The following is a 13,684-nucleotide window of genomic DNA, read 5'->3' on the forward strand; positions in this document are numbered from 1 at the left end:
TCCCAGCCGGTTGTGCTAGAGCCTGGAATCGAACCTGGGTCTGTAGTGACGCCTCCCAGCACTGATGCGCAGTGCCTTAGACCGCTGCGCCACTCGGGAGCCCAGCGCTATGTAAGTCATGTGGCTTTGGGTTAATTAAAATGCAAGTGTGAAGTCAACGTCTATCTGCGACACGAAGACTGAAACAAAACGCTCGAAATACTGATTTCTAGAATGCAGACTTCAGCACCTTGGAGAGTTCCAAGAGCCTCGCGCCTTCAAGCGTTTGACTTCACGAGCCCTTCGTAATTATGCAGGGCGATTCAAAAAGACACACACACAAAAAGACACACGCCTATAGTGCGCAATAATGGCAAAATAGACACCAAAATGTGTTTTTTGTTTATGTATAATTTGTACATTAAAGATCCAGTAATGAACAGTAGATGGTAAAGCGTGTTGGATGTGAAAACACAGACACATAGTGGCTAGATAGCACACATATTCAAATTGTCGGAACTTAAAAAGACGTAGTGTGTGTGTGTGTCTGTGTGTGTGTGTGTGTGTCTGTGTGTGTGTGTGTGAGGGAGGGAGGGAGGGAGGGAGGGAGGGAGAACGAGAGAGAGACAGAACGGAGCGAAAAGAGAGAGAGCGATTCAGTGTTGTCATTGAGGAGAGAATTTGACGGGGCACATCGCCTGTAGATGGCAGGAGTGGCCTTCTATACTGCTACTTAGTCCTGGAAATAACTCAACTTTAGAGTTGAAAAGGGAAATTGAATCCGGGCAGATGCAATGTATCTTCTGATTCAAATGCGGTAGAATTATGCAGCTGGTTTACATCGGAATGGTGTCAACAGTATTTGAGAGGATGGCTTATGCCAGGGTAATTTCACGAAATTACGATTAAATAACTGCAATTAGTTAAAGTAGACATAGGTTACATCAATTCATCCATTACAATTCAACTACGAATGCCACCATTGCAATGGAAAGGAGAGATTTTCTTGAATCGTCATTCCTTTACCAAACGGAACTCACTTATTATTAAGTTTGGTGTCATTTTCTCATTAAAAGTGTTGTCAACACGTACGTCTACATGGCAACAACAACTATACATTCGATTTAGGATTTTGTTAAAGAAAATATATATTTTTTTTATTGGTTAAAGATTAGCCTACCATAGCCTAGAATCGGCACTGAGAAGATCTGATATATGTATTTACACTGAGCAAAAATATAAACCCAACATGCAACCATTTTAAAGATTTTTCTGCATTACAGTTCATATAAGGAAATCAGTCAATTGAAATAAATGCATAAGGCCCGAATCTATGGATTTCACAGGGGCACTGCAATAGATGGGCATGGGAGGGCATAGGCCCACCCACTTGGGAGCCAGGGCGACCCACTGGGGAGCCAGGCCAAGCCAATCAGAATGAGTTTTCCCCCACAAAAGGGCTTTATTACAGACAGAAATACTCCTCAGCACCTTTTATTGTTCCCAGCACAAGGTGCACCTGTGTAATGATCATGCTGTTTAATCAGTTTATTGATATGCCACATGTCAGGTGTATGGATTACATTGACAAAGGATACAATGCTCACTAACAGGGACATAAATAAAGTTGTGCACAACATTTGAGATGAATAATATTTTTGCGCAGTATGGAAAATGTCAGCGATCTTTTATTTCTGCTCATGAAACATGGGACCAGCACTTTACATGTTGCGTTTATATTTTCGTTCAGCGTATTTCCGTGGGAATGCACTTGACTAGTGTGGTTCAGGATTGTTTTTATTTGATGGCTATGTCACTATCTCTGCTCATGTGGTGAGATATTTTGACAGAAAACACTAGATAAAAAACTTCAGTTTAAACAACCTACCAGCTCGCGAGGAATCGAGCTGAGAGTTTTGCCCCTGTTGGTGAGATGGTTGAGTCCTCGTCAAGGTTGCTGTGGCATCCCAGCAACGCCGTTCACTTCGATCTGTGACCGCGCACCAGCCACCACGGAAGACACACTGCTACCGGCTCAGAAACGGAGGAGATTGAGAAGAGAATAACATGATAACAGATGACATAGAGGGATATCGAATCAGGTCGATGGACTTCTTAAAGCTTTTCAAGAGAGGATGTATTAAATGTGGCCCAGTGGACTTTTTCCAAGCTAAAAAAATGAGGATTAAAACTGGAGTTATATTTTGGAATCTCGTATTTTTTATGATGGTCACGTGTGCGCGAGGTAAGGAACAATCCTTTGATGTCTTATGCAGTAATTGTGTCTTAATACTTTTTAAAACATTTTTTGGAGGGTGGTGTCTTTTCGTACGGGAAGATTCGGCTGTGCAGTATAAAGGTATAAAAATAGGCTAGAGCTAAGGGGACGCATTTACTTGCCAGGCTTCCCGTTCAATGCAGGCATTGAGCGAGAGCTCAATAAATATTCTTGCCGTATGCTCAAGCGAATACGTGAGTTGCCTATGCCTATTAACCGGTGGATTGTTCAGGGGAGATTACGCACCTCTATATGCATCTTTTCTCGGTTACCGTAGACCCATTTCAAACTCGTCATCCACCTATTTTATTAAAAATACGATTTCTGTAAATCGTTATACTGAAAGTATATTTGTTTTAAAAAAGGAGAATGGTAAATGATGGAAGGTGCAAGCGCCTCTGTTTATAAATTCGTTTAAGGCGCGTTAGTTACAAGGTAGGAGACTACAGAGAAGGTTACAAACATATTCCTCATCTATCTGATTACCTCGGGTTTGGAGGAGAGAATATATAGCCCAAAGGAACATATAGGGATGGAAATTGGCATATATTTAATCTACAAGACTATTCCTCTTCCACAAAGGTTACATCATTGTGGGCGAGTGTTACGCCTAGAACTCCAAACAAAACGATGTCTTGACTTAAAACCTCACAACACCCTTTTTGATATACCTTTGCCTAAACTGATAGACAAGCCTTCCCTCAGCCAATAGACTGTAGGCTTTGGTGGGCTGTGATTTAACTGTTGCGCGCTCCAGATTGGCACACACTGGTTGAATCAACGTTGTTTTCACGTCATTTCAAAGAAATTAGGTTGAACCAACGTGGAATAGAAGTTAAAATTGACGTCTGTGCCCAGTGGGTTGGCACCAAACACAGCACGCAGATACATCAGTAATTGGCAAACCATTGGAATGATTATCTGAAACCCATTGTAATATTCAGGGTTTCTTATAGTACAATGTTGAAAACGGTTTTAGGGCTCTATTATTTGTGAAGGTTTTATGTCTCGAATCACGCTGAAACAATACATTGATGATTCAAGTTCTTAGAAGTGATTTGGACAATACTGTGTTTGCTGCATGTGTTGGTATAAGCGGTATTGGTTACACTGATTTAGAGTGGACCCTGAACATGATACTTAGGGGGGTAGCCCATTTTTTAAAGATTTAGCCAATTTGGACTTGGACCCATCTAGCGGAAATCGCTCAGCTCTGCCCGCAAAACTGTCTCGATGGCAAAATGTGTAGAATTACATCAACATCTAGCCTTTTTGTGGCCCGATGCAATATTTGGTTTCAATTCTACACATTTTGCCATCGGGTGGAGAGACATTTTTGCAGATATAAATCAAATTTCCTGAAATTCAAGCAGGTTGACGTTTATTATCATGAATCTTGGCTTGTGGGCAGAACTGAACGATTTCTGCTAGATGGGCCAGCTGCAAAGTCCAAATTGGCTAAATCTTAAAAATGGATGAACACAAAAATATATTTTTGGTCTAAATTTAAGGTTAGAGTTAGGCATTAGGATTGGCAGTGTGGTTAAGGTTAGGGTTAAGGTTTAAAATCAGATTTTATGACTTTGTGGCTGTGCCAGTTAGTGGCCAGTCTGCAGAGCTGCCTTTAGGGCAAGATTCATGACAAGAAATGCCAGCGTGAAATTCTACACATTTTGCCATGAATTATGCCATTGATATTTTAGTGAGAGTGTCTAATAATATCAGTGGGGGCCCCCCGGAGGTCTGGGCCCCTGGGCACGTAACCTTCATGCCCTGTCGGTAATTTGGTATTCTACTATTCTCAAAAGCACGACTGAGTTAAAAATAAAATAATACAAATACTTGGGATCAAGGGCCGCCTGGAGCCGGCCCTGGGGTAGCCTACATCTGGTGTCGACCTCTGCATGTCAACATTACCTGCCGCAGTTCAATTTGCATAGCCTGTACCACTTTCTTGATCTAATGCTATTGACACCCGATGCCCATCCCTCGTAGGCACACAACAGCAGTCATATAGGCTGTATGGTCGTCTCGTCATCATCTCTTTTCAGATCAGTAAGACATTTTCACTGTTGATACCCACTCAGTGTTCTTTGCTCGAAGTCTGATTAATATGCTACTGCGCACTTTGCATCCTGGTCACCCCAAGGCCTCTGTAAACAGCATTTATTATGACAGTTCAGAAAGTGCCAGTCCGTAACACATCTCCAGAGGACAACGACGTTACCGTAACACATCTCCAGAGGACACCGTCGTTACCGTAACACATCTCCAGAGGACACCGTCGTTACCGTAACACATCTCCAGAGGACACCGTCGTTACCGTAACACATCTCCAGAGGACACCGTCGTTACCGTAACACATCTCCAGAGGACACCGTCGTTACCTCAACACATCTCCAGAGGACACCGTCGTTACCGTAACACATCTCCAGAGGACAACGTCGTTACCGTAACACATCTCCAGAGGACACCGTCGTTACCGTAACACATCTCCAGAGGACACCGTCGTTACCGTAACACATCTCCAGGGGACAACGTCATTACCGTAACACATCTCCAGAGGACACCGTCGTTACCGTAACACATCTCCAGAGGACACCGTCGTTACCGTAACACATCTCCAGAGGACACCGTCGTTACCGTAACACATCTCCAGAGGACACCGTCGTTACCGTAACACATCTCCAGAGGACACCGTCGTTACCGTAACACATCTCCAGGGGACAACGTCATTACCGTAACACATCTCCAGGGGACAACGTCGTTACCTCAACACATCTCCAGAGGACACCGTCGTTACCGTAACACATCTCCAGGGGACACCGTCGTTACCGTAACACATCTCCAGAGGACAACGTCGTTACCGTAACACATCTCCAGAGGACAACGTCGTTACCGTAACACATCTCCAGAGGACACCGTCATTACCGTAACACATCTCCAGAGGACACCGTCGTTACCGTAACACATCTCCAGAGGACACCGTCGTTACCGTAACACATCTCCAGAGGACAACGTCATTACCGTAACACATCTCCAGAGGACACCGTCGTTACCGTAACACATCTCCAGAGGACACCGTCGTTACCGTAACACATCTCCAGAGGACACCGTCGTTACCGTAACACATCTCCAGGGGACAACGTCGTTACCGTAACACATCTCCAGAGGACAACGTCGTTACCGCTAGACAGTGAGGATATTTGGTGAAAAACGTAAACTACTCTCTCCATCCTTGGTGCTATGGCTGGACTACAAAGTGATGCACGGTGGCAGTGTGATGAGATCTGTACGATAATGAATGCTTTCCAGCAGCACACCCCTTCCCTCTCCCTATCAACACTGGATGATTTTGATACTCACATTGAATAATTATCAAGGCTAAATGTATTGTGTTGGTTCAGTTCCTATGAAGACAGTCAGAGGTCATTTGTGTGTAAATGTAGGCTCAAGGTCCAAACCGAATACTTGAGTCTCAATTTCTATGCCATGCAAAAAAAAATGGAGGCAAAAGAAACGCACACATGTTTAGGCGAGGTGCTGGCTAGCTGAGTAGACCACCTGTTTAGGAGAGGTGCTGGCTAGCTGAGTAGACCACCTGTTTAGGAGAGGTGCTGGCTAGCAGAGTAGAACACCTGTTTAGGAGAGGTGCTGGCTAGCAGAGTAGAATACCTGTTTAGGAGAGGTGCTGGCTAGCTGAGTAGAACACCTGTTTAGGAGAGGTGCTAGCTAGCAGAGTAGAATACCTGTTTAGGAGAGGTGCTGGCTAGCTGAGTAGACCACCTGTTTAGGAGAGGTGCTGGCTAGCTGAGTAGACCACCTGTTTAGGAGAGGTGCTGGCTAGCTGAGTAGAATACCTGTTTAGGAGAGGTGCTGGCTAGCAGAGTAGAACACCTGTTTAGGAGAGGTGCTGGCTAGCAGAGTAGAATACCTGTTTAGGAGAGGTGCTGGCTAGCTGAGTAGAACACCTGTTTAGGAGAGGTGCTGGCTAGCTGAGTAGAACACCTGTTTAGGAGAGGTGCTGGCTAGCAGAGTAGAACACCTGTTTAGGAGAGGTGCTGGCTAGCTGAGTAGAACACCTGTTTAGGAGAGGTGCTGAGTAGAACACCTGTTTAGAAGAGGTGCTGGCTAGCTCAGTAGAACACCTGTTTAGGAGAGGTGCCGGCTAGCTGAGTAGAACACCTGTTTAGGAGAGGTGCTGGCTAGCAGAGTAGAACACCTGTTTAGGAGAGGTGCTGGTTAACGGAGTAGAACACCTGTTTAGGAGAGGTGCTGGCTAGCAGAGTAGAACACCTGTTTAGGAGAGGTGCTGGCTAACAGAGTAGAACACCTGTTTAGGAGAGGTGCTGGCTAGCAGAGTAGAACACCTGTTTAGGAGAGGTGCTGGCTAACAGAGTAGAACACCTGTTTAGGAGAGGTGCTGGCTAACGGAGTAGAACACCTGTTTAGGAGAGGTGCTGGCTAGCTGAGTAGAACACCTGTTTAGGAGAGGTGCTGGCTAGCGGAGTAGAACACCTGTTTAGGAGAGGTGCTGACTAGCAGAGTAGAACACCTGTTTAGGAGAGGTGCTGGCTAACAGAGTAGAACACCTGTTTAGGAGAGGTGCTGGCTAGCGGAGTAGAACACCTGTTTAGGAGAGGTGCTGGCTAGCAGAGTAGAACACCTGTTTAGGAGAGGTGCTGGCTAGCAGAGTAGAACACCTGTTTAGGAGAGGTGCTGGCTAGCAGAGTAGAACACCTGTTTAGGAGAGGTGCTGGCTAGCGGAGTAGAACACCTGTTTAGGAGAGGTGCTGGCTAGCAGAGTAGAACACCTGTTTAGGAGAGGTGCTGGCTAGCGGAGTAGAACACCTGTTTAGGAGAGGTGCTGGCTAGCGGAGTAGAACACCTGTTTAGGAGAGGTGCCGGCTAGCGGAGTAGAACACCTGTTTAGGAGAGGTGCTGGCTAGCGGAGTAGAACACCTGTTTAGGAGAGGTGCTGGCTAGCAGAGTAGAACACCTGTTTAGGAGAGGTGCTGGCTAGCGGAGTAGAACACCTGTTTAGGAGAGGTGCTGGCTAGCAGAGTAGAACACCTGTTTATTAGAGGTGCTGGCTAGCTGAGTAGAACACCTGTTTAGGAGAGGTGCTGGCTAACAGAGTAGAACACCTGTTTATTAGAGGTGCTGGCTAGCAGAGTAGAACACCTGTTTATTAGAGGTGCTGGCTAGCTGAGTAGAACACCTGTTTAGGAGAGGTGCTGGCTAGCAGAGTAGAACACCTGTTTATTAGAGGTGCTGGCTAGCTGAGTAGAACACCTGTTTAGGAGAGGTGCTGGCTAGCTGAGTAGAACACCTGTTTAGGAGAGGTGCTGGCTAGCTGAGTAGAACACTTGAAACAGAAAAGGAGACCCTCAAACTCTAGGAGCTCAGATGCAATAATCCAATAACCTATTAACCAACGTTTCGACAGACAAGCTGTCTTCATCAAGGCATAAGGGTTTACCTTTGAATATATGTCATTATATCACTACTGCGTACGTTGTAATAGACTAGTATGTGTACCCACACAGTTAGTCTACTTGTCCCTAGCTGTCCATGTAGTACAGCAGTTCCATTCTACATTGGATTAAATCACTTAGCTTTCCATGAAGTCTGAGCCATAGAATGAGATACATTCTCCCAGCCAGACCCCATTGTCCCACAGTGTTATTATCTGTGTCTATTAGCATGGTTGGACTCACACAGGCTAGCTAATAGACAAGACATGGTCGTGTTCAATATATAGTATATTATGGGGTCACCAGGTGGAACCTAGAAGGATTGATTAATAAAACAGAGCAGGATTATGCCTGTGATTACACTCTCTTTATGTCTTTGTAAAACATCCCATTGTGCTGACTGCTCTCCCTGCACATGAAAGAGCCCAGTTTGTTGTCATGGCACAAGCAGGTGCAGAGTGCAGTCGTTACAGTCCCCAGTCTGCATTCACTTATATATCCCACAGTGCTGTGGCATTGGGAAGGGGAAACGTGTATGTGCCTGTGTGTGTGTGTGTGTGTGTGTGTGTGTGTGTGTGTGTGTGTGTGTGTGTGTGTGTGTGTGTGTGTGTGTGTGTGTGTGTGTGTGTGTGTGTGTGTGTGTGTGTGTGTGTGTGTGTGCGTGTGTGTGTGTGTGTGCGCATGTGCCTGTAGAGGTGTGTGTGTGTGTGTGCGTGTGTCCGTGTGTGTGTTTGTGCATGTGTTTGTGTGTGTGTGTGTGTGTGTTTGTGTGTGTATGTGTGTGTGTGTGTGTGTGCCCGTGTGTGTGTGTGTGTGTGTGTGTGTGTGTGTGTGTGTGTGTGTGTGTGTGTGTGTGTGTGTGTGTGTGCGTGTGTCCATGTGTGTGTGTGTGTGTGTGTGCGTGTGTGTGTGTGTGTGTGTGTCTGTTGGCCCCAACGTGAGTAGGTGGTGTTAGGTGTTTGCACCAGGAGCGTATACATGCATTTTAGCATGCCTGCAGAATAGCCTATTGTAAACATGGCGTATCAACTGATTAATGGTTGGTACATTGCACAGTGAGCCTCAAGAGATGTTGCACAATCTTCACAGTGTGGAAGATTGCTTCACAGCAATGACCATTTTCTTTTTAGCTGTATCTTTTTCATCTTGATATTATGGACAAAAATAAGTACCTAATGCTGTACCGTATTTCAAGGGACCAGATATATGGATTTCAAATCTTGTAGCAGGACACAAAACGCCACTTAATTATGAACTCACCTATTATTAAGTAATACTTTTGACAGGATAGAGAGCCAAATCAATACTTGTATATTACTGGATGTTTGCTACAATGGTATCTGTCTGTAAATTAGAGCAGGACCTGTATTCATAAATCCTCTCCAAGTAGGATTACTGATCTAGGATCAGGTCTTACCCTGTCCATGTAATTCTATTCGTTATGATTTAAAAAGGAATACTGTTGCCAGGCCAGGACTTCTACTCTTAGAAGCTTTGTGAATACAGGCCCTGATTGACCATGAAAAGAGACTTCAGATTACTAACCTGGTGTCCATTTGGGAGGCCATTACTTTGCACTTAGTCAACATGAATCATCGTTGATCACTCTCGGTCAATGTCTCTTCTGGGAAATCACTCTTCTGCTTTTGACATTGTCCCCTTGAGGCAGTGATGGAGAGGCACACGAGGTTGTCTAGTGGACGGATCTATAGTAGTTACAATGTAATAGACCATCTCAACAAATTATTATCTGAAAACGCAAGGTTATTGTGGATATTTTATCAGGTCTGTTCATAACGAGGATGTATTTTACACAAGTCTATGTACTATAGCTGGTGTATTTCAGAAGACTTTGAGTTCTCTAGGATTCTTTATACATTCTCAAGGATTCTTAAGAGGATAGAGGGCGCTATTTACACTTTGGGGGAAAATCGTGCCCAATTTAAACGGCCTCGTACTCTATTCTTGCTCGTACAATATGCATATTATTATTACTATTGGATAGAAAACACTCTCTAGTTTCTAAAACCGTTTGAATTATATCTGTGAGTAAAACAGAACTCATTTTGCAGCAAACTTCCTGACAGGAAGTGGAAAATCTGAAATCGATGCTCTGTTCTAGGGCCTGCCTATAAATGGCCTTCATATATCAGTATACATGCACTTCATACACCTTCCACTAGATGTCGACAGGCAGTGAGAGAAGAAATGGAGTGTATAACTTGATCTGGGGTCGAATAAAAGCTCTTGGCATGACATGTCACCAGTTTCCTGTTTTCTGGAGCGCGCAAGAAGGGACCTGGTATTGCCTTCTGAAAAGCTGTCGTTATAGACGACTAATATCTCCGGCTTTGATTTTATTTGATAAATGTGACAATATCATCGTAAAGTATGTTTTTTCAATATAGTTTTATTAGATTATTGAAATTTATTCGGGACGTTAGGCGTGTTGCGTTGTGTGCCTTTGTTCAGGAAGGAGAGCTTCGCGCCACTTTGCTAGCTTTCCGTGCTAATTCAATCAATTTCAATCAATCAATTTTATTTTATATAGCCCTTCGTACATCAGCTAATATCTCGAAGTGCTGTACAGAAACCCAGCCTAAAACCCCAAACAGCTAGTAATGCAGGTGTAGAAGCACGGTGGCTAGGAAAAACTCCCTAGAAAGGCCAAAACCTAGGAAGAAACCTAGAGAGGAACCAGGCTATGAGGGGTGGCCAGTCCTCTTCTGGCTGTGCCGGGTGGAGATTATAACAGAACTATGCCAAGATGTTCAAAAATGTTCATAAGTGACAAGCATGGTCAAATAATAATCATGAATAATTTTCAGTTGGCTTTTCATAGCTGATCATCATTGACTGGAGAAGAGGACATTCTAAAACCAAACAACAATTGTTCTGGACTAAGGACCCCTTGTACAACATTCTGATGGAAGATCATCAAAAGTAGGACCCATTTTATGATGCTATTTCATATATCTGTCGAACATGTGAAATAGTAGTTTGCGCCCAGATTTTGGGCACGCTCTCGCTATAACTAAGCTGGATGTCGTAATGAAGTTATTTTTAGAATTCTAACACGGCGATTGCATTAAGAACTAGTGTATCTATCATTTCCTATACAACATGTATTTTCTAGTAACGTTTATGAATAGTTATTTGGTCAGAATAGTTGAGTGTCATAAAAATATCCGCACATTCTGGGAAAAAGATGCTACGTTAGCACAATGTATAACCACTGATTTCAGCTCTAAATATGCACATTTTCGAACAAAACATAAGTGTATGTATAACCTGATGTTATAGGACTGTCATCTGATGAAGGTTTATGAAGGTTAGTGAAAATGAATATCTTTTGCTGGTTTATTCGCTATCGCTAACGTGCCTATTGCTATCGCTAACGTGCCTTGATGAATGAATGCGGTAGTGTGGTAGGCTATTGTAGAAAGCTAATATAATGCTATATTGTGTTTTCGCTGTAAAACACTTAAAAAATCGGAAATATTGGCTGGATTCACAAGATGTTTGTCTTTAATTTGCTGTACACCATCGATTTTTCAGAAATGTTTTATGATGAGTATTTAGGTATTTGACGTTGGTGTCTGTAATTACTCTGGCTGCTTCGGTCCTATTTGTGACGGTAGCTGTGATGGTAGCTGCAATGTAAAACTGATTTATACCTCAAATATGCACATTTTTCGAACAAAACATAGATTTATTGTATAACATGTTATAAGACTGTCATCTGATGAAGTTGTTTCTTGGTTAGTTTGGTTGGTTCTTGGTTAGTTAGGTTGGCTTTGTGCATGCTACCTGTGCTGTGAAAAATGTCTGTCCTTTTTTGTATTTGGTGGTGAGCTAACATAAATATATGTGGTGTTTTCGCTGTAAAACATTTTAAAAATCGGACATGTTGACTGGATTCACAAGATGTGTATCTTTCATTTGCTGTATTGGACTTGTTAATGTGTGAAAGTTAAATATTTCTCAAAAATATTTTTTGAATTTCGCGCTCTGCCTTTTCAGTGGAATGTGGGAGGAGTTCCGCTAGCGGAACCCCGGTGCCAGACAGGTTAAGTATTCTTAACCTGTCTGGCCGAAACTACAGTCTTATAACATGTTATACAATAAATCTATGTTTTGTTCGAAAAATGTGCATATTTGAGGTATAAATCAGTTTTACATTGCAGCTACCATCACAGCTACCGTCACAAATAGGACCGAAGCAGCCAGAGTAATTACAGACACCAACGTCAAATACCTAAATACTCATCATAAAACATTTCTGAAAAATCGATGGTGTACAGCAAATTAAAGACAAACATCTTGTGAATCCAGCCAATATTTCCGATTTTTTAAGTGTTTTACAGCGAAAACACAATATAGCATTATATTAGCTTTCTACAATAGCCTACCACACTACCGCATTCATTCATCAAGGCACGTTAGCGATAGCAATAGGCACGTTAGCGATAGCGAATAAACCAGCAAAAGATATTCATTTTCACTAACCTTCATAAACCTTCATCAGATGACAGTCCTATAACATCAGGTTATACATACACTTATGTTTTGTTCGAAAATGTGCATATTTAGAGCTGAAATCAGTGGTTATACATTGTGCTAACGTAGCATCTTTTTCCCAGAATGTGCGGATATTTTTATGACACTCAACTATTCTGACCAAATAACTATTCATAAACGTTACTAGAAAATACATGTTGTATAGGAAATGATAGATACACTAGTTCTTAATGCAATCGCCGTGTTAGAATTCTAAAAATAACTTCATTACGACATCCAGCTTAGTTATAGCGAGAGCGTGCCCAAAATCTGGGCGCAAACTACTATTTCACATGTTCGACAGATATATGAAATAGCATCATAAAATGGGTCCTACTTTTGATGATCTTCCATCAGAATGTTGTACAAGGGGTCCTTAGTCCAGAACAATTGTTGTTTGGTTTTAGAATGTCCTCTTCTCCAGTCAATTAGCACGGAAAGCTAGCAAAGTGGCGCGAAGCTCTCCTTCCTGAACAAAGGCACACAACGCAACACGCCTAACGTCCCGAATAAATTTCAATAATCTAATAAAACTATATTGAAAAAACATACTTTACGATGATATTGTCACATTTATCAAATAAAATCAAAGCCGGAGATATTAGTCGTCTATAACGACAGCTTTTCAGAAGGCAATACCAGGTCCCTTCTTGCGCGCTCCAGAAAACAGGAAACTGGTGACATGTCATGCCAAGAGCTTTTATTCGACCCCAGATCAAGTTATACACTCCATTTCTTCTCTCACTGCCTGTCGACATCTAGTGGAAGGTGTATGAAGTGCATGTATACTGATATATGAAGGCCATTTATAGGCAGGCCCTAGAACAGAGCATCGATTTCAGATTTTCCACTTCCTATCAGGAAGTTTGCTGCAAAATGAGTTCTGTTTTACTCACAGATATAATTCAAACGGTTTTAGAAACTAGAGAGTGTTTTCTATCCAATAGTAATAATAATATGCATATTGTACGAGCAAGAATTGAGTACGAGGCCGTTTAAATTGGGCACGATTTTCCCCCAAAGTGAAAACAGCGCCCTCTGTCCTCAACAGGTTATTAAGGATTCTCTCGAATTCTATAAGATTACAGTCTGATTATTCTCTAATATTCAATGGATTTCTCTAGAATTCACCATCTCAGAGCTTTTGTACGATGAGTCATCTAATGACTAACCGTACAGTGCAACCAGGATATTATGTCATGTGAGTGGACATCCACAGTGGAGTTATACCAGCGACACTGATCTGAAGGGACTGCATGTGGTCAGTTTGGAAGATTGTGAGACACCAGTGAACTATTTCTTTGTCGTGGGCTGACCTCACACATACTGTAGGGAGGTGTTGTGTGGAGAGTTTGACAGTTGGTGCTGGAGACTGTTTGGTCAAAGGTTC

At 42.8% G+C, this 13,684-nt stretch overlaps 1 protein-coding gene across 1 annotated transcript in view; it reads left to right on the plus strand.

Moving 5' to 3' along the window:
• Nucleotides 1–2,046: 2,046 nt before the first annotated feature.
• The window catches only part of LOC120022010 (CUB and sushi domain-containing protein 3-like), an 803,421-nt gene continuing 791,783 nt past the window's right edge, over nt 2,047–13,684 (plus strand). The window contains exon 1 of the mRNA XM_038965812.1: nt 2,047–2,224. Within this exon, the coding sequence (XP_038821740.1) occupies nt 2,047–2,224 (178 nt within the window). The remainder of the gene's footprint in view (nt 2,225–13,684) is intronic.

Source organism: Salvelinus namaycush, chromosome 27, assembly GCF_016432855.1.
Source record: "Salvelinus namaycush isolate Seneca chromosome 27, SaNama_1.0, whole genome shotgun sequence".
Lineage (NCBI taxonomy): Eukaryota > Metazoa > Chordata > Actinopteri > Salmoniformes > Salmonidae > Salvelinus > Salvelinus namaycush.